Below are 21,023 nucleotides of genomic sequence, written 5' to 3' on the forward strand. Positions count from 1 at the left end.
CAAAATAAACAATTCTTTTTTAAATAACGGAGCCTGATAGAATTTTAAATATTTGAGCTTTTGTCCTGCCCATCCATGAAAAGAGGTCATTCCTGTCTAATTTATATTCTGCTATTTGTTAAAAATTTACTAATTGTATTTTTCCACGTCATTTACCATAATTTTCATACAATTTATCGAATTAAAATTTTAAAATTATCTCAGGCTTTATTTTTTTAAAAATGATAATTCGCATTTCAATGTTATTTCTTCCAAATTGACAAAACATGGGAAGCCTTGGTTCCGTTCGTACTCAAAAACCGCGCCAGTGTAGTTGTAGTGCAAACTAGTTTGATCGAAGCGATCCTTGTGTGCACCACGATTACCCCGGGTGGCCGAACTCAGCTTTTAATAGGCTTTAAACCTCGTGACCGGAGCGGACTCGTTCCTGCAACAGAGTGGGAGTCAGCGCCAGCTTTCGCCAGTATCTCTCTTGTTGCTAAGGCTAGCTTATGCCTTATTTGCCACGTTTATGATTCAAGAGTACGGGAGAGTACCCCATTTAGAAGTCGGTAAGCCTTGCCATGATAACATTATGTTCCGTTCAGAGTTCGTAACGTGCACTACCCCGCCCTAGAATTACTCTGGGTCAAAAAAGGGGCACCGGGGGTTAAGGCTTTTCCCCCCCCCCCTGCTGATGACCGCTCTCCTGGCCATAGGATTGAATTTATTTTATTAAAATAAACTTTAAAGTTTGAGGAACCAATTCATAATTTAGATTTACAAGTAATAATACCCAAACATGACTTGTACGAAATAAGATGACACCTTCTCCAAAATATTAACTTTAATAAGTTATTAAGGAGTCAATAAGTTTGGGGATTTCACAAACGTACAATAGAGTAATGGCACCTCCCTGCCTTTGGCTACGTTATGTTCTATGAGAAATTAACATGTAGTGCCACTACTCTATAAAATTATTAATAAATTTATATAATTTTGTAAAAAAAAAAATATAATTATTATTGTGACATAAAATAAATGTAAATTTGTTCAGAATATAATTATTGTAATCCTAAAACATTTAAGCCAAAATTAATTAAAATTAAACTTTTCCCACGCCACATTACCTCAATAGATACACTAGATTAAATTTTTTCAACCCTTATAAGCAACTGTTGCAATTTTTATGTTGCCAATTGCCGTTAAAAGCGCCTCTAAGTCTAATCCCCTATCTTTTTTACACTATAGCCATCTGTAAATACTTATTCAGTCGAAAAAAAATATGAGCTCAATAGCGGAAGAAGATTCAGTGCCTAAACCAACTGAGGTGGTAAGTTTATTTTTATAGTTTATAAATGGCAATTCACGGAAACCCTCATAAGTTAATAAGATATGTTCACCATAAGTTTGTCACTGGTTATAGAGTAGTGTCGGTAGAGAGGGGAGTAGACTGTTTATCCCTCCCTCTAGGCGCGCTTTTGTAAGAGGGGATACTGTACGCGCCTGGTAGGGGGGGATGACACTGAGCTAGAGCTAGATGTCAGTTCTACGTATGCAAACGTCATACCCTTCCATCTCTTAGCTAAGTGTCATCCCCCCTACCAGGCGCGTACAGTATCCCCTCTTACAAAAGCGCGCCTAGAGGGAGGGATACACAGTCTACTCCCCCCTCTACCGACACTACTCTATGGTATGATGTTTGCATAGTAGAACTGACATTACTCTATTGAGAGCTTGTCATGAAGTGAATGAGGTAGGTCATAGATTCGAGGTAAAGCGACGCCTGGTGAGGCGCTGTCAAAGGCTTAGGAGTGTAGTCAATTCTCGCGTCGTTCTCGAACTAACTCTCAGTAATCCATAGCATTACGAAGTACTTATGGAACATATCACTTATAAACTTATGTGGAAACGCGTAATCTTCTTTCCAGTACGAAGTTATTTGTACACCCAGTGGTTCTTGCGGTTGGAACGATACAAACACTAGGCTACTACTTTCTCAAATGCCCTTAATGATGGAAAAAGTTCGAACTAGAGAAATCCCTAGTAAAAAAATCATGTATCAGCACCTGACAGCCTTTATGCGCGAAAATGGAAACCATTTTCAATACGGACAAATTGAAAACCGATGGAAAACGTTACTGAGATCGTACAAAAATTCTATGAAGAAGTCCATTCTGGGTTTAACTGGAAAACATTTCTGCGCATATCAAAAGTATGTATTGCTATAGCGCGAGCAGCATGCTTGCGTCGTGTTGCGCGTGATCGAGTGGGCTATGGTGGTTTAAAGCAAATGTCGGCTCGTGTGGCGCTCCTAACAAAACATGCTGGGTAATTTTATACACACCAATTTTACCTTAGAACCAATCAGAACTCGTTTACGAGGGGCCGGGGGGGAGCGAAAACAAAGCGGTCTAGTTAGCTTCGCCCCTTGACTATAGTGTCGTGGTTTGAGCTAAACCACAGCCGAGGCCTAACTGCTTTAAATTCCGCTTAAAGGGAGGGTGAAGTAGAAAATCAAGTGATTTTTTATCGATCCTTCTACTAATTTTAAGACCAGTCTGCATAGTGAAACATTCAGGAAATACCAGTTCCGAATGATTTTAAAATTCAAATTAGGTTAAGATTTTAAGGATAATTTTAAACAAGGTCCTCCGACCAATCACGTAACGCTTTGCCTTTTTATTAACAAAATTTTCGTGGCACGTTCCATGTCTCGCGCCACGATTATCACGTCGCACGCGAATTTTATCAAATCTCGTGATAAATTTCATTCGACACGGAACGTGCCACGAGAATTTTGTTAATAAAAAGGCAGGGCGTTACGCGATTGGTCGGAGAACCTTCTTTAGAATTATCCTTAAAATCTGAACCTAATTTGAATTTTAAAATCATTCGGAACTGGTATTTCCTGCAGTGGCGTCGCTAGGCCTTTTAGGGGGGGGGGCTATAGCCCCCCCAAATTCCAAATTTAGCCCCCCCAAAATAATCCGTAAACCCTACCAAAAAATTAGCAACCTAAAATTCTGTAGCAATATATTAAAAATTTTCAATATCAAACAGTAAAATTTTGAAGAAAAAACAGATGGAGACAAGTAAAATGTTTTATGTTCTTTCGAAGGGAGTCCCAATAGTGTGGACTAAAAGCTAACCAAGACTAAAAATAAACCTAAGACGAGTGAAAATCCTTCATAATCGGTTCCGTAGTCCTTTTTTTTTTATCAAAAAGGTTGTACATCTTTAAAATACAAATAATTTCACGTTGACACAAATTTACGGATAGTTTAAAGGTCTACACATTTTCCAAAGAACCCATTATGCAATTTTTAGCCACATCGTAGTATACGATAGGCTCTTAGTTGGACCCGAGCCGTAGTATTACTGGCCGGGGTTTTCGCTTCCGTTATCGTCAGATTTTAGCGAAAATGGAACCAATAGTGGTAGCTGAGCTCAGTTAGAGATTTTATTTTAATTAAAAAAATTTTCACACCGCACCCGGGAATTGAACCCGGCTGGCTGGCGCAGCAGTAAGACACGCTACCACTGTGGGGTCGGACACTTCTGATTTATTGTTTAGGGTCTTTGAACTTTTTCTTTTTATTTATGTGCTAATTAAATAGATAACGATATGGCTACTATTAAGTCCCAGCTCTTGGGCCATCTTGTTTATATTAAATTCTTATAATAACTTTAAAATAGTTTGCCCAGATTTAGCCCCCCCAAATTTCACACCCTAGCGACGCTACTGATTTCCTGAATGTTTCACTATGCAGACTGGTCTTAAAATTAGTAGAAGAATCGATAAAAAATCACTTGATTTTCTACGTAACCCTCCCTTTAAAGGAAAAGTTCATGTAACTGTATAACATTATGATTATACCTTAAAAGAAAGACCTTTTTCGAAATATAAAAGGAATTAAATATTAAAATTAAAATAAATGATTTCTAATTACAATATGGTAATTAGTACATTTAATTAGTCTTATAAACTATCAAGGAATCCGCCATTGGTTTAGTGTCGTCTGCTAAACCGAACCTCTTAACATTATAATTTTACCCAGAGAAATAAAATTGGTCTTGGACAAATTGAGTGGTTGGAACGAATTTGACTTTAACGCCGAAACGGGCGACGATACAATGGATGCCACAGGCTACATTGAATTTGATGCATGGTTAGTAAATACGCGAAACCTTCTTCTACTCATTAATACATTGTTAATTAATTAATTAACTTCCATTAATTAATTAATTAATTAATTAAAATACGAGTTCTCTAATAATTTTAAAGCGAAGAAGGCGAAGTTACAACCGCTCCTCCATCCAAACGTCACTGTGACCGCGAAGTCCAAGCGGAATATTCGGCAATTGCCGCTCAAATAGTTGCCAATGAAATGGGTTCCATTCCTAGACCTGGTCAAACTCGTACTAAGCAAGAAACGAGAGTCGCCGAACAGTTAACGTTACTTCGTAGAGACTTACGTGAACTTAACGAGCAAAAGGGTAGAAGTACCAACGCCCAAGTTATCGACCAATTATACTTATTACGCGAAGATATCCGAAGAGCCCAAGCTGAAAGCGAAAGAAGTCAAGCTAAACGTCATCGTGAAATGATGGGGGTTTTAAACAGTATCGCTGCATCGTTAAGTTCGATAAATTCAAATTGCAATCAGTCTACTACGATAAATGGACAACAATAAGTATACAGATAGATCTATGAAAGAGTTATGTAGTTTTTGTAATAAGAATTGATAATATTCTTAAAGAGTTTGTAAATACTTTTGTAAACAATTGAAATATATATTAAACACAGAAAATAAATTGTTAAGAGAAAATAAAGTCTATAAAAAATATTGTAATTATGATATTAACCCTTTGTTGGATAAATATTACGTTACAAATATTAAAGTTCTATAAGATTGACGCAATTGCTTCATTATTTCATATATAACGACTATCTTAGTAGCAAAGGCACACGTTGGGATGTTTTCGTTAGTTTTCAGGCCGCCATTTGCAAAGACGATGTTAAATCGAAGCTCAAAAGTCAAAATGTTTTCATTAGTTTTCAGGCCGCCATTTGCAAAGACGATGATAAATCCAAACCCAAAAGTCATAAAACCCGTCCTTTGTACAAAATATTGAAGAAATATGTTGAAATGCAATGATGTTATGACATATTGAAGGTTTTATTATAATTCTGGCCGCTATTTTTCAAGATGGCGGCGGATTGAAGAAATCTTACTTTATGGGCGTCTATTACTTAAGATTAACGGCCCTGCAAAATTTCAGGCTTTTTGGTAAAGCGGTTCTATAAGATTGACGTAATTGCATCATTATTTCATATATAACGACTATCTTAGCAGCAAAGGCACACGTTGGGATGTTTTCATTAGTTTTCAGGCCGCCATTTGCAAAGACGATGTTAAATCGAAGCTCAAAAGTCATAAGACCCGTCCTTTGTACAAAATATTAAAGAAATCTGTTGAAATGCACGGACGTTGTGATATAATTAAGGTTTTATTACATTTCTGGTCGCGATTTTTCAAGATGGCGGCGGATTGAAGAAATCTTTCTTTGTGTGCGTCTACTACTTAAGAATAACGTCCCTGCAAAATTCAGGCTTTTTGGTAAAGCAGTTTGATCTGGGCGTTGATTAATATGACGTTTTTCAATAATTTCATACTTTCGTTTTGTCTTGAAGTGAATAAAATATTATTTATAGAGGTGGACTTACCTTGGATTCTTTCGGTGCTGCGATGATATTTGAAAATGTGGGAGGAGCATACATTACCCTCTAATGACGTCATCACGGCAAAAACGTGGCGACAGCTTAAGTACTAATTCAAATTTCAATTAAAAATGTACACATTTTCATGTTAAAGTGTAATAAAATATTTTTATTTTCGTAACATTTTAAGAGTGTTTTTTGGTTCTTTAGTCACAACATATAACCATAAGGCACATTAAATTATGCCAATCTTGAAACAAAATTAACAATGTTTATTTTGGAAACGTGTTTTTTTTTTAAATAGGAAATAGGCATGTGTATTGTATGACGCTAAGAACATTTATACATGAAGAATAAATGCGCGCGGGTGTTTTATGAATTTTGTATCATGTTAAGGCACTGCACCTTTATTTTTGTTCCGTTTTGCATCTTTATGTTTGACTAGTAAAATACCGCTTTCATGTCTTATACATACATGTTAAGTGTTGGATATTTTGAACATGTCTGATATGTCTAACAATAACATATAAAATATTTTACGAACTTAACGAAAAAGAAATATATTGGAACTATATTGAAGTTGGTATGTAACATTGAACGCAAATATCTCAAGTGAAGTTAAAATAAACATAAGGAACGCTTTAATTCACCGAAAATTAATACCTTACTATCAAATAAGGAGCGCCAAAAAATTTGATTAAACTTCATGGCCAATCACAGAACGATCTAGTTGTAGTGGTAAGAGAAATTTTAATCGAAACACGCGACACGTGAAATTTTAATTGAAACGCGCTACACTTGAAAATTTTAAACGAAACACGCGACACGTGAAAATTTTAAACGAAACACGCGACACGTGAAAATTTTAACGGAAACGCGCGACACTTGAAAATTTTAACAGAAACGCGTGACACTTGAAAATTTTAATCGAAACACGCGCCACGTTAAATTTTAATCGAAACACGAGCCACGTGAAAATTTTAATAGAAACACGCTACACGTGACAATTTAAAATCGAAACACGCGACACGTGACAATTTAAAATCAAAACACGCGACACGTGACAATTTAAATAAAAACACGCGACATGACAATTTAAAATCGAAACACGCGACACGTGACAATTTAAAATCGAAACACGCGACACGTGACAATTTAAAATTGAAACACGGGACACGTGAAAATTTAAAATCGAAACACGCGACACGTGAAAATTTAAAATCGAAACACGCGACACGTGAAAATTTTAATCGAAAGGCGCCACGTGAAATTTTAATCGAAACGAGTCGATAAAAATACCATAATTTACCATGGAAATTGAACCTAAACGTTTTCAAACTAAATATTTCATAATAACACTAACAAAAACTACTTTCTGCTCTTAAATACCCCTTTAATAATAATAACACCGTATCCATTTACTTATTTCGGCGATCCTATTTGGTCCCAAATGAATAAGCTACAACCTACAATGTCATATGATATGATATAATGAACTATATTTTCAGTTCACTTGTGCCTAAAGTTTGTTTGAAGTGATGAATTAATATTTTAAAAATATTTTTGGATTTTCATTTTTTTTCTTTTTGGTTATTTTAAAGTTTCCAAATATATAAATATAATATACATAAAGTATTTATACAGGTGGACAATTGATCACAGTTAAACAATGACAACGACTGGTTGCATCATTAAAGATATAAATAATAATAGTAATAACATTGGTTCAATTTTTAAACCAATTATGTCAGTTTACCCAAAATGAAATTTTAAAATAAAACTTTCGTTACTGAAAACAATTAGTCTGAAAAAATGAATTGTTATCTTTATAAATAAAAATGTATGTTAACGATGTTAAGAAATCGTCAGGGCGTTTTCAGACTAAAATATTTCAGTGTCGGCCTAGACTAGAGATTCTTATTAGTATATTTGTTTCATTTTTATCACAAATAGGTGCATAGTTGTTGATATTATTATTATTATTATAATACAATAAACATTTCATTTAACATATAGATATATATATATAAATATATATATTTAACGATATAATATGGACGGTTAAATTGATTTATTACACTGAACGAACGATATATGATAATGAGCGGAGTTTATAAGGGAGTTTTACGACTATAGATAGTAATAATCGGCTTAACGATCTTTGGGCTTATAATTTTGTTCTTGACTTAGAATTTGCCAATACTTGACTAGGAATGAAATAAAAACCTAATATCACATCGTTAAAACTTTGTAATTAAACAATTTGTTTAATTACGTTAAGTTCGAATGAATTTTAAGTCGAATGAATAAATAAATATAGTTTCTAATATATTTATTGTGGAAACATTGATTAAAGTTTAACTATGGGATAATTTACTGCAATTAAACAATTTGTTTAATTACGATAAGTTTTATGGGTTAATTTACCGGAGATTTGTTACTCAAGTAACATCATCGAATGTATTGCACTAATAATATACAGTAACCAGTTTTGAGCAAGTTTTAAGTAACTGGTTACTAGAATACTGAGCTTTCGTAACAACTTTCAACAAATATCTTTGGTCCTTTATCGTAGAACTCCCTTAAATACTCCGTTTTTTCAAAAAATGTTTGACATTTCATGTCATTTAAAATAAAATTAAATATATCGGAAACAAAATGGCGTTTACGCGCATTTTGTTCAAACGTTAATATTTTTATCACCTTGGCTGTTTTTTGCACGTTTGTTCGGGTTATTTTCGACCAATTCATGGTCTCCCTCACCTGATCCTGGTCGTAATTGATTAGTTTTCCGTTTGTTCATAGAATTACGTGGTTCAGGGTCAAGTGAAAATGATTCTGTATTACTGACTACACTTTCTAAGTCAGTGCTATCAATAACATCCAATGAGCTGTTCGAAGTGTTTGCGTCTCCCGCCGCGGGCTTGCGCTAAAAATTAAAATTTCCTAATGTTGTTTGATTGAAATTTTGGCCTATTTTGCACAGAAAACAAAACTATTGCGTTTGTTTAATATTTACAGTGATAATAGACAATATGTGTGCGCTCCATAATGTGCAAAAACGTACTGACAAAAAGTATATTATTCCCAAAAATTTGCAACAAAAAGTCAATTGTTCACTAGAATTTGCAGCATGAAGTTCATTTTTCCCAAGAAATTGCAGCATAAACTCTACGTGATTCCCCAAACATTTGCAGCAAAAACTCTATATGAATACCCCAACAATTGCAGCAAAAACTCTATATGATTCCCCAAACAATTGCAGCAAAAACTCTATATGATTCCCCAAACATTTGCAGCAAAAACTATTCCGAAAACGTTTTGGAGCAAAAACTATGATCCCAAACATTTGCAGCAAAAACTATTCCGAAAACGTTTTGGAGCAAAAACTATGATCCCGAACATTTTGCAGCAAAAACTATGATCCCGAACATTTTGCAGCAAAAACTATGATCCCGAACATTTTGCAGCAAAAACTACGATCCCGAACACATTTGCAGCAAAAACTATGATCCCAAACACATTTTACAGCAAAAACTATGATCCCGAACATTTTGCTGCAAAAACTATGATCCCGAACATTTTGCAGCAAAAACTATGATCCCGAACATTTTGCAGCAAAAACTATGATCCCGAACATTTTGCAGCAAAAACTATGATCCCGAACATTTTGCAGCAAAAACTATGATCCCGAACATTTTGCAGCAAAAACTATGATCCCGAACATTTTGCAGCAAAAACTATGATCCCGAACATTTTGCAGCAAAAACTATGATCCCGAGCATTTTGCAGCAAAAATTATGATCCCGATCATTTTGCAGCAAAAATTATGATCCCGATCATTTTGCAGCAAAAACTATGATCCCGAACATTTTGCAGCAAAAACTATGATCCCGAACATTTTGCAGCAAAACTCTGTACGAATCCCCAAACATTTGCAGCACATAAATCCCCAAAACTTCTAGCAAAAACTCTAATCCCCAAACATTTTGCAGCAAAAACTTTATTCCCTAAACATTTTGCAGCAAAACTCAAGTATTCCCAAACATTACCCTGAAAACGGAAACCAATACTTCAAAGCTTACATTGAGAGCTCCATTTCTTGCAGAGACATTTTGAACGAAAACGAAAACCATGGAACCAACCAAACACTACAATAAATGAATTACGTACCTTGCTCGGTCCCTTCTTGGCTTCAAACGAGGCTGCTTTGTAAAACGAAGTTAAAGTGATGTCGTAATCAGGATTAAAATACTTTTGGTAGCCATCTTCCTCGATACGTTTCTTGACGATCTTTTTACTTCCTTTCTTTACATTCTTCGTAATTTTCATCCCCATTAGATATTTCTCGCTTTCCATTTGTTTCATAATGTTTTGAGCAACGAATCGTTCAACCTCAAGTTTTTTCATGATTTGATTGAGCGTGACGTGAGTTTCATCCATTGTTGCGCAATGACGAAGAATTCTTCGGTAAAGGGCTAGATCTTTGCGTTTATTCGGTGGCAAACTCGCAATTATTGGATCCGAGCATTCTTGACCTGAATGTAAAGAATGAAGATTTTTGTTGCCTGACTTGAGCCCAGCCAAAAATTCAAATTCCTTATAGGAATAATAGGAATTTTTTCTTAAGGAATTATAGGATTTTATAGGAGAAAAAATCATGTGTTTTATAGGGAAATATAGGACTAAAAATGCATGCTCGTATGTAATACTATTTTGGCTTAAACTATGTAGAACGAACGCAATTTCGGTCAAATCTAGTCAAATGTGATCTCAATAAAAGAACTAACTAAATTTTGTTAATTTGATGTTGTATTATAGGACCTTTCATTAAATTACAGGATATTACAGGGCCTTTTATGAAATTACAGGATATTACAGGGCCTTCTATGAAATTACAGGGTATTACAGGACCTTTCATGAAATTACAAGATATTATAGGACCTTTCATGAAATTACAACCGACAGCGCCCTATACTAACTATTACCGTTAACCTCTGCAAGTTTTGATTTAAAGGAGAAACCGGGTTAGACCGCGGAGGAAAACTCCTTTGACAAGCGGGGAGAGAACTTGCAAACTCTACGCAGAAGGATTTGTTCCCAGATTTTCACCCGGTGCCACAGTCCGGGATCGAACTCGGGATCCTCTTGCTGCGAGGCGAAAGCGCTAACCGCTACGCCACCCCACTGACATTATAGGGGTATTATAGGACCTTTCATGAAATTACAGGATATTATAGGACCTTTCATGACATTATAGGGGTATTATAGGACCTTTTATGAAATGAAAGGATATTATAGGACCTTCTATGAAATTATAGGGGTATTATAGGACCTTCCATGAAATTATAGGATTTCATAGGACCTTTTATGAAATTACAGGATATTATAGGACCTTTCATGAAATTACAGGATATTATAAGACCTTCCATAAAATTAAAGGACATCATAGGGCCTTTCATAAAATTAAAGGACATCATAGGGCCTTTCATAAAATTATAGGATAGTATATGATAGGTTCAAAATATAGGATTTCATAGGAATTATAGGACAGCTTGGCTCAATGTAAGTGTCAAAGACAACTAAAGTTACCATTGGTTCCATGGCAAGAATCGCATATGTGCAATGCAGGAATTTCATCGTTTTTCAAGACTCCAAAACACTCTGTGTGTTGCCATTTCTTGCAAACCTCACAACCAACCATCAGACCATCATCGGTAACGTCTCCACACGGACAAACAATATCGTCAAACTCATCATCACCTACCGTCTCCGGGATTTGTTCAGGCACATTTTCTTTGTTAGGCTTCTCGTTCTGACTCTAAATTGGAATTCACGACGTTTTTAAGGAAAAGTTCAGGTAACATAACATTATACCTTAAAAGAACGGCTTCTTTTTTCTAAATATAAAAGGAATGAAATAAATGATCTCTTATGTCAATACTAGCTGTTACCCGCGGCGTCGTTCGCGTGTAATAAGAACTTCCATTAAAATGATATAAAGAATGGGTAGATTTTACTGATGACTAATATTTTTGTAGCACCCTAGGAGCGAGGGCACTCGGCGTTGCCCGTCAGCCCGTCGGGATGCATTTTTATTACTTTTCACGCGGACATTATTCCATAAAGAAGGGTTTTTAAGTTTTTGGCCGCCATTTAAAAAGATAGCAACAAATCGAACCCGAAAGACCATTCAGCCCGTCTATAGGTTAAAGGAAACCAGTGTACTAAATATTTGCGAAATCGGTTGAAACGCGCGGACTTTGTTGCATAGAGAAGATTTTTTACATTTCTGGTCGCCATTTTTTAAGATGGCGGCGGATTGGGAAAATCTTTCTTAGTACGCGCCTAATACTTATGAGTAACGTTCCTGCAAATTTTCAGCCTTCTTGGGCAAGCGGTTTGGGCTGGGCGTTGATTATCAGTCAGTCAGTCAGGACTTTGATTTATATAGATATAGATGATAATTAGCATTGAATGTTAATTATCTTATTGTAATAAGAGATCATTTATTTTAATTTTCCTTTTATATTTAGAAAAAGGAAGCCGTTCTTTGAAGGTATCATGTTATGTTACATGAACTTTTCCTTGTGAGCGTAAAACATGATTAACACTAACATTTTGAGACAAATGATTGGACCGTTGCGAGGAGTTATTATTGTTATCGGTATTTTGTTTTAAAGCGCATGACTGAGCACTCATGCTCATAGTATGGTAATAGGTATTGATTTTTCCAACTTTAATAATAGGAGCATCGTTATCGCCCTCGAACTGGTACGGATAATGGCTACAACTCTTGAAACCAGCGGGTTCGTAATCTTTAGGAGTCATTTCATCATAGTAAAGAAGTTTAATCGTCAAATGGCAAATGGGTGGAAGCGGTTTCATGTTCTTAGTGAATTCCTCGATACTTTTGATGAAATTTACAGTATGCGTTTTTATCATATCGGCAGTCATATTTTTGGGAACTGATGCGCTAGCCTCGTTGTTAACTGAGATAATCGTTTCGTTTTCAGTGTAGCTAAAGCGAAAAGTGTAAGCTTCCAAGAGCTTCGATGGATTTCTTTCATCCAAGTATATGCCGAAGATCGCTTGACGTAAGTATTTTCGCTCTAAGGCGTCAAAACAAGCCTTGACCTAAAAATCATCAGTAGAGTAAAAAAGGAAACATATTTTTAGAGTTGATACGTCTAATTATAATTAGTTATTAAGAATTAGGTTTAGGTAATTAAGTTTTGGAATATTATTTATTTACCCATCCGACAACTTCTCTCATTCCAAGAGATTTTGTGGAATCATTCATCATTTTTAAGTTATAGCCATTGATTTCTCTGTTGCAAAAGGCATCATCTGGGAAAATTCCTCTTACATATAGAATATTTGAAACTGAGAACGCTAAAAGTCGCTTCATAACGTCACATGAGTTGGTGTCATTTTGTATTGAGGTAGGTAAAATGGAATTCCAATCATTGGAGATTTTAGAATTAGGACGGTGTATTTTTTGACTAGTTTGAGCCATTTTGGAGATCTGAATTATAATTTAATAAAATTCAATGAAAAATATGTTAAAAATTATCAATAAAAGGCGTAATTATCGCGTTTGCTACGGTGTTTTACAGTGTAGTGTACATAAACATTAAAAAATCTAGTTTTACTGTTTTTAATAGCCAAGGCTTAAATGTAAAAGCTGTTATAACTTTAATAGCTCTAACTCTAAAGGTTAATTAATAGCAAATTATTAATATATTTAATGTATGATATAGTAGTTACCCGAGATGATCCCAAAGAGTTGAAAAATAAGGCAAAAAGCAAAGACTTCTGCGAGAAGTCGATAACCTTATGTCTTCGATGCGCGAAGTAACCGCAACCGAATTTGTTGTTTATTTCCTAAATTGACGTAGCAGACGCTGGGCCACAGGTGACAGGTCTAAGTCTTTGGCTTAGACGAGCGGGCGCATGCGCTAGTTTTACTCGCCAACCGCCAATAGTTAAGCGTTATTCTTTCGTTTCAAATGCAGCTCGCGCGAAGTTCTTTGTTCGCGCCTTCGCGGTGTACGAAAATTCTTTAGTATCGCGTGAACAGTCGTGAATCATCAATTAATATAATTTCAATTAGTCGTAATTGAAGGAAATTAGGGTTAAGATACTGGAAATAATTAACTGCAATTCATGTAAGTTAAAAATAATATTTTATTCAAGTTGTGGTCTGAGCTTTTGCCATTCAGTGTAGCGGCTAAATGTGCACCTGTTTCTGTTATTATCAAGTTTTATCAACTACTGAATAAATTGGCCCCGTTCCAAAATTTTCATACAAACATTTAAAACAGGGAAAACATGGAAAATTCAGGGAAATATATAGTTGACAAAGACACAGGGAAAACTGGGGGTATTTTTAGTAAAATTCAGGGAAATTTGTGAGGTGAGGTTTGAGTAAGTTTGCTCTGAAGTGGTTGCTTCAATTTTAAAAACCACTCTCATTGTTATTACTCCATGCATGGGAAAAAAACCGGGAAAACTCACGGAAAAATCAAATATATGGAAAAAAACCGACAAATCTCAGGGAAATTGGTTTTCTAAAAAGTTGTATGAACCCTGTTTTCCAAATTATTGCTAATCCACCTTATTCCCATTCGCCGGAAGTTAGGCTTATCTCGGAATTCGTGGAGGGGGGATAAGGGGAAGAAATTCGTCTGTCGTCTGCTACAGTACATATTCTTGGCCTTTGTAGCAGACGACAGACGATTTTCTTCCCGTTACTCCCCTCCACGACAGGCTGGGAAATAAGGATATTTTTTAAACTAGTCCTTTGGACCAGTGACCCCCTAGTGTCTGAAATAATTTACTGGTCTCCGCCTCTCTGGACTGGTCCCAGCCTTTGCTCTCCAATAGATTTGCAATTAATAAACTGGTCCCGAGGACCAGTAACCCCCACTTCTTGAATTAAAAAACTAGTCCAAGCAATTAATAAACTGGTTTTGGACCAGAGGAAGTGTGCTATTTCCCAGCCTGCTCCACGAATCCTGAGATAAGCCTAACTTCCGGCGAATGGGAATAAGGTGGATTAGCTTGTTTATTGCCAAACACAAGGAAATTGAACTTAGAAATGACCCATCTTTATGGCAACCCTGCCAAGATTCAAACCCCCACCCCCAAGGCTTCTGAAAATATAATGGCAATCCTAGGGCAACAAATTTTGAAAAAAAAAAAAAAAAATCAACTCTGTTAGTTTAAAAGAACAAAACAGCACCACTCCATGACCAAATACTCTTTGTTGAAAGAAAAAAAATCCTTTAGCCTTTTCCGCCTGGTCGACCGGTAACGAGTCTTGGCCTCCCGATCTTACCGACTGATCATGAGTGAAAAAGATCAGCTCCGACATTTACTGGCTACTTCTAATTTGGATTGTAATCTCGCCGGCTTAGAGTTTCCGTTGATAGATGTCAAAGAACAAGGCTAGTCCCTCCCCCCCCCCTGGGCAGGATACTATGGGGATATATTTCTTTCTTTTCTTCGATCTTTACGCCCTATACAGGGTGTTCCTTCCAAAAGAGTGGTTGATTTTGAGTCCAAAAATGTTCTATTGTTGATTTTGAGTCGAAAATGTTCTATGGTTGATTTTGAGTCGAAAATGTTCTATGGTTGATTTTTGAGTCGAAAATGTTCTATGGTTGATTTTTGAGTCAAAAATGTTCTATCGTTGATTTTGAGTCGAAAATGTTCTATGGTTGATTTTGAGTCAAAAATGTTCTGTGACATTTTGCTCTTAGCCTAGAGCCACTGTTTACAAGTTATAGTGTTTTATGGATGGCCCCTTAAATTTAAATTACAAACTTATAGACAATAATTTCTAATTTAATTAAGGGGTCATCCCTAAAACACAGCAAACGGTGGACCTTAGGGCAAAATGTCAAAGAACATTTTTGACTCAAAATCGTCCATAGAATCCACTAGCTGAACTTAAATCCTACCACACTTTTTTCGAACACCCAGTATATTTTGCTCCTTAAGGTTAAGAAATAGCGTGTTATTTAACAATGAAAGGTAGTAGATATACTCCTACATTTAGACCTGTCACCTGTAAATGGAGCGGGATCGGTAGATAAACAACTGTTATACAGATCGATTATTTATAACCTGTGTTTTCGTCAATAGAAAGTTTTACTTTTCACTGCAGCAGTGCAGCTGAACATATTCTAGCTAAGGATACGAAACAGTATGTAGTTGGGGTTGTAATAATTAGGGGATATTTAAGGAGAAAGTCTGTCATTTCAAGGAAAAGCATAGTTTTTTATACTGTAAGTAACTGTAGAGAATATCAAGGAAAAGTTTAGAGATTTTCAAGGAAAAGTTTAGAGATTTTCAAGGAAAGGTTTTGAGATTTTCTAGGAAAGGTTTTGAGATTTTCTAGGAAAGGTTTTGAGATTTTCTAGGAAAGGTTTAGAAAATGAAAAACGTTCATGGAAACGTTACGAAAGTTTCATGGGAACGTTAAGAAAGTTTCGTGGGAACGTTAAGAAAGTTTCATGTGAACGTTACGAAAGTTTCATGTGAACGTTACGAAAGTTTCATGTGAACGTTACGAAAGTTTCATGTGAACGTTACGAAAGTTTCATGAGAACGTTACGAAAGTTTCACGGGAACGTTAAGAAAGTTTCACGGGAACGTTAAGAAAGTTTCACGGGAACGTTAAGAAAGTTTCACGGGAACGTTAAGAAAGTTTCGTGGGAACGTTAAGAAAGTTTCATGGGAACGTTAAGAAAGTTTCATTAGAACGTTAAGAAAGTTTCATGGGAACGTTAAGAAAGTTTCATGGGAACGTTAAGAAAGTTTCATGGGAACGTTAAGAAAGTTTTATGGGAACGTTAAGAAAGTTTCATGGGAACGTTAAGAACGTTCATGGGAACGTTAAGAAACGTGCATGGGAAAGTTAAGAAAGTTTCATGGGAACGTTAAGAAAGTTTCATGGGAACGTTAAGAAAGTTTCATGGGAACGTTAAGAAACGTTCACGGGAACGTTAAGAAACGTTCATGGGAACGTTAAGAAACGTTCAAGGGAACGTTAAGAAAGTTTCAAGGGAACGTTAAGAAAGTTTCAAGGGAACGTTAAGAAAGTTTCAAGGGAACGTTAAGAAAGTTTCAAGGGAACGTTAAGAAAGTTTCAAGGGAACGTTAAGAAAGTTTCAAGGGAACGTTAAGAATGTTTCGTGGGAACGTTAAGAAACGTTCATGGGAACGTTAAGAAACTTTCATGGAAACGTTTAGAAACGTTATAGAAGTGTTAAGAAACTTTCATGGAAAAGCTTAGAAACTTCCAAGGAAAAATCTTAGAAACTTCCAAGGAAACTACATTTCAATAGTTACCCGGGCAACGTACGCTAGTCTGCTTTTCTAGAGTCAAAAAGATTCTCCTTTTCTAGATGTACTTCAAAATAAATAGGTAGAGGATAAGCTACTTTTCTTCTTTTTAAAACTATATATATAAATATATTCTTGTGTATAGATATGTATTGAAGCTTCCGAAATGGGCGCTGTTCATGACAGGTAGCAAACGCCTTCCTTGTTGTTATCTCGTCTCTTTCTTTGTCCATTGTTAGAATTTTTTAAAGAAAAGAAACGAAACTTATATTGGAAAAACATCTCTTGCACGTGTCTCGAGACCCACTCACTATCGTTTTATACTTTTACGTAACGCGCTAAGCCTATTTTTGTAACTTTTCCCTGGGACTACTTTATAATACTATCAGGAATGCATACAGTTCATAGGAATCTTTGTGTAGCCAGCCATTTTCACTCAAAGTATCTAGGCAGGTTTTGTGCTAAGAGCTATAGACTAATCATTACCAGAAGGGGATAATAGAAGAAGGATGACACTCTGTATAATCTTAAAACTTTAGTTATGTAACATGATTCTTCCCGGGCTCATGGCACCATTTTTGTTAATTTGCTCTCCTGCTCATCAAACTTCAGATGGGAATCGCACCGTGCTAGGGTGAATTCTATAACTGTTTGGTGGTACTAAATCCCCATTCAGCAATCAACCAGGCACAAACCTTGATTGTCTTGACGTGGGGGGACAAAAACGCACAAGCGCGCATGCGCCTTGGCAAAGCGCTAATAGAGTAATGATGAGGGAACTATTTATCGCGTATGTGATTCGGTTTAGTAACCTTGCTATAACAAATGTTAAGGGATGTTGGGATGAATCATGTTACAATTACAAATTACCCTGCTTTGTGCAAGTACACTTCTTTCGAAAAGAAGTATTATTTACGACCAGGAATGTATGGAGGGGTTACGACGAATTTTACCTCGAACCATAGCCAACTCGATCACGCGCAACAGATAGCGCTATCGAGTGGGCTATGGTTGAACTTATTAGATATAAAATATTTGTCTGAACAGTTCAGTATATCGTTAAAAATAAGGCAGTTATAACAAAAAATAGAGGTAACACAAAATAGGCGAAAAAAAATTTAGGTGATCTATACGAAAGTAAGTCATCCATCAAATTTTCCCTAAACAAAAACATAAATAAACTCGTCTATTTTTTGGCCTAATAGATTTTTCCATAGTAAGATAAACATATCGAGTTATTGACAGCATAATGGGTGGCCTATACTATGTTTTGTTATACTCTGTAGGTATTTTATATTTTTTCAAACTAATGTTTTTTGCCTCCGTTTCAACTTCATTAATATACATAAATACACACAATGCCTCTTCATAAAACTAGATAGATGCTAGAATAATATAAACCCTCTCAGGTCCCCATGGGTCAATGTGTACCGCTTCTACTTATAACCAACGAAAGCAAATTAACAACTAAAGTTAAAGGAAATTCAATGCCTCGGGGGCCAATTTCGGATGTTTTTGAATCTTAATTGAATTTTGAATATAAATATGATATTCACGGCTCATATCAATAGGGACGACCTAAAAATATCATAGAAAATAGTTTATGTACTGTTCACCTTAGTTATTCATACTCTCCCTTCTCTTTTATACAAATACTTATGTCCAGTCCCTAGCAGATAATTCAGCAGACTACTGCACCGCCGCATCATACGACGTAGCAGACGACTGTACCGCCGCATCATACGACGTAGCAGACGACTGCACCACCGCATCATACGACGTAGCAGACGACTGCACCACCGCATCATACGACGTAGCAGACGACTGTACCGCCGCATCATACGACGTAGCAGACGACTGCACCACCGCATCATACGACGTAGCAGACGACTGCACCACCGCATCATACGACGTAGTAGACGACTGCACCGCCGCATCATACGACGTAGCAGACGACTGCACCACCGCATCATACGACGTAGCAGACGACTGCACCACCGCATCATACGACATATCAGATTCAGACAAGACAACGCTTTCTTCAAAAGCCCAAAGCAGGGTGGGAAACAAGGATATTTTTGAACTGGACTTCGTCTCTCAATTCTCGTTTATACAAATACTTATGTCGAGTCCCTAGCAGATAATCCAGCAGACGACTGTACCGCCGAATCATACGACGCAGGGCCGGAAATAAGAAAAAACATTTATAAGACATGTGTCCAGTGACCCCCTATTTGTCTGGAAAATTTATTGGACATTGTCCACTGGCGTGTGCATAAATAGTGTCGCATCTTCATAGTCAAGCTATCAAAACTTCGGAAAATTTATTGGTCAATATGTCCAGTGACCCCCTTAGTTTTTGAAAAAGTTATGGGACATTTTAAAATTTTATTGGACAATGTCCAGTGTCCTGTGCTTATTTCCGGCCCTGCATACGACGTAGCAGACAATGCTTAGTTCAAAAGCCCAAAGATAAATATGTTGTATGTCTATCCTGCCCCGAAGCTTCATGCCTTCATCTCCTGGTCTAGCCGCTCTAGCGTATATTATAATCCTAAGTCCTAACTCCTATTTAAAGTTTCAACTTATTGAAGTTTGAAGCGTCTGCTAGTTCCTTTCTTACAAAGCAGCTATAGTTCGTGTTCATCGACATAACTGAACCTATTTTTAAAATTTATTCCTTGTATCTTAAACAATATGAATAACCTCGAGGTAATACACTTTTACCAATACACACACATACATACATACATACATATATATATATTCAGAATAATGATTAGTTTTCCGATACCCCGAAAACTCTTCAAAAAGTAATTAGTTGTTCATCACAAAACTCTGCTCGAACGGTTTGGTTCATATCTCTCGAAGCTAGCCTATTTTCTCGCTTCCATGAGCTCCCCTTTAAAGTATACCACCATCACCTACACCCTTTTGGTCGAGCTATAGCTAGCCACCTTCGCTTTGACCAGTCCGGGACTCTGTAGGAAGGTGTGAGGGAATAGAAAAGATGGGGATTGAAAGAGTTTTCCTCTTGCTCTTCTTTTTTTTCTCCGGTGCTGTGAGGAATATTTTGCCATCACCTCCCTCTTTAATATTCTTCTTGTCCCTGCCCAACCTTCACCGACCCCGTGGAGAATTTTTGGCCCTTGGCAAAAGGTGAAATTAATGATTCAACTCTTTGCCTGGATGCCTAGCTAGATTTTTGTCCCTTTATTCAGCAAGGGAAGCTTTACCATACTTAGATTTTCCTATAACTCATTCTGAGAGATAGCGAGGGGTAAGAAACTTCGGAGAACACAATCAGGATGGCGCTGTATTCTTATATCGTAAATATAATATATCGTCTGCTACTACGAGCTTTCTCGTAACGTCACACTCTCGTGCAGGCTGGGAAATAAGCATAATTTTTAAACTAGTCCTTGGGACCAGTGACCCCGTAGTGTCCTAAATAATAAACTGGTCTCAGGACTGGTCCCAGCCTTTGTTCTCCTATAGATTTGCAATTAATAAACTGGTCCCCAGGACCAGTAGAAGTGTGCTATTTCCCAGACTGCTCTCGTGTATCTTTTACCATGGAGGAAGGATACGAGCTATGGGCTCTATAGGAGAGGCCAACTAATAAGCGCGCGAGAAGCCAAAAAGGGTCACGATGGCGCCGCCAGACGGCGAGTAAAGTAACTAAAGTTTTAATAAAAATTCAAAACCATGTCGAGAACAACAAATCGAAACATGTGGTTAATAATTGATTGCAGCGCTCCTAACTCCAAAAATAATAAAGGAAATGCTAGAAATTTGTCTTTTTCCCGATTTCCCAAAAATACCTATTTTTTTTTACACGTTATAGAGCAATAATTTGTTTGAACTTTAGTTACTTTACTCGCCGTCTGGCGGCGCCACCGTGACCCTTTTGGCTTCTCGCGCGCCTATTAGTTGGCCTCTCCTATAGAGCCGATAGCTCGTA

At 36.6% G+C, this 21,023-nt stretch overlaps 2 protein-coding genes across 3 annotated transcripts; one reads left to right on the forward strand and one right to left on the reverse strand.

Moving 5' to 3' along the window:
* Positions 1-258: 258 nt before the first annotated feature.
* On the forward strand, positions 259-5,887 carry LOC149616001 (uncharacterized). Of its 2 annotated transcripts, XR_016375831.1 has the most exons (6): positions 259-551; positions 1,231-1,312; positions 1,911-2,194; positions 4,041-4,151; positions 4,268-5,639; positions 5,699-5,887. XR_016375831.1 is itself a non-coding variant. In XM_089856412.1 (5 exons), exons 2-5 carry the CDS (start codon positions 1,265-1,267, stop codon positions 4,674-4,676), a joined length of 852 nt encoding a protein of 283 aa, XP_089712538.1. In that variant the 5' UTR covers positions 259-551; positions 1,231-1,264; the 3' UTR covers positions 4,677-5,887. The 2 variants fall into 2 exon arrangements, 1 of the variants encoding a protein (XP_089712538.1); XM_089856412.1 differs by having other exon boundaries at positions 4,268-5,887.
* On the reverse strand, positions 5,853-16,026 carry LOC149616002 (uncharacterized). The gene is made up of 6 exons (XM_089856409.1): positions 13,475-16,026; positions 12,960-13,232; positions 12,323-12,841; positions 11,297-11,525; positions 9,878-10,242; positions 5,853-8,633 (listed from the first exon to the last, which is right to left on the reverse strand). Exons 2-6 carry the CDS (start codon positions 13,221-13,223, stop codon positions 8,385-8,387), a joined length of 1,626 nt encoding a protein of 541 aa, XP_089712535.1. The 5' UTR covers positions 13,224-13,232; positions 13,475-16,026; the 3' UTR covers positions 5,853-8,384.
* Between the last annotated feature and the right edge of the window lie 4,997 nt (positions 16,027-21,023).

This window comes from Phalangium opilio, unplaced genomic scaffold (assembly GCF_054372755.1).
Source record: "Phalangium opilio isolate 3A_F unplaced genomic scaffold, DU_Popi_V2 ptg000217l_1, whole genome shotgun sequence".
NCBI classification, from domain to species: Eukaryota; Metazoa; Arthropoda; class Arachnida; order Opiliones; family Phalangiidae; genus Phalangium; species Phalangium opilio.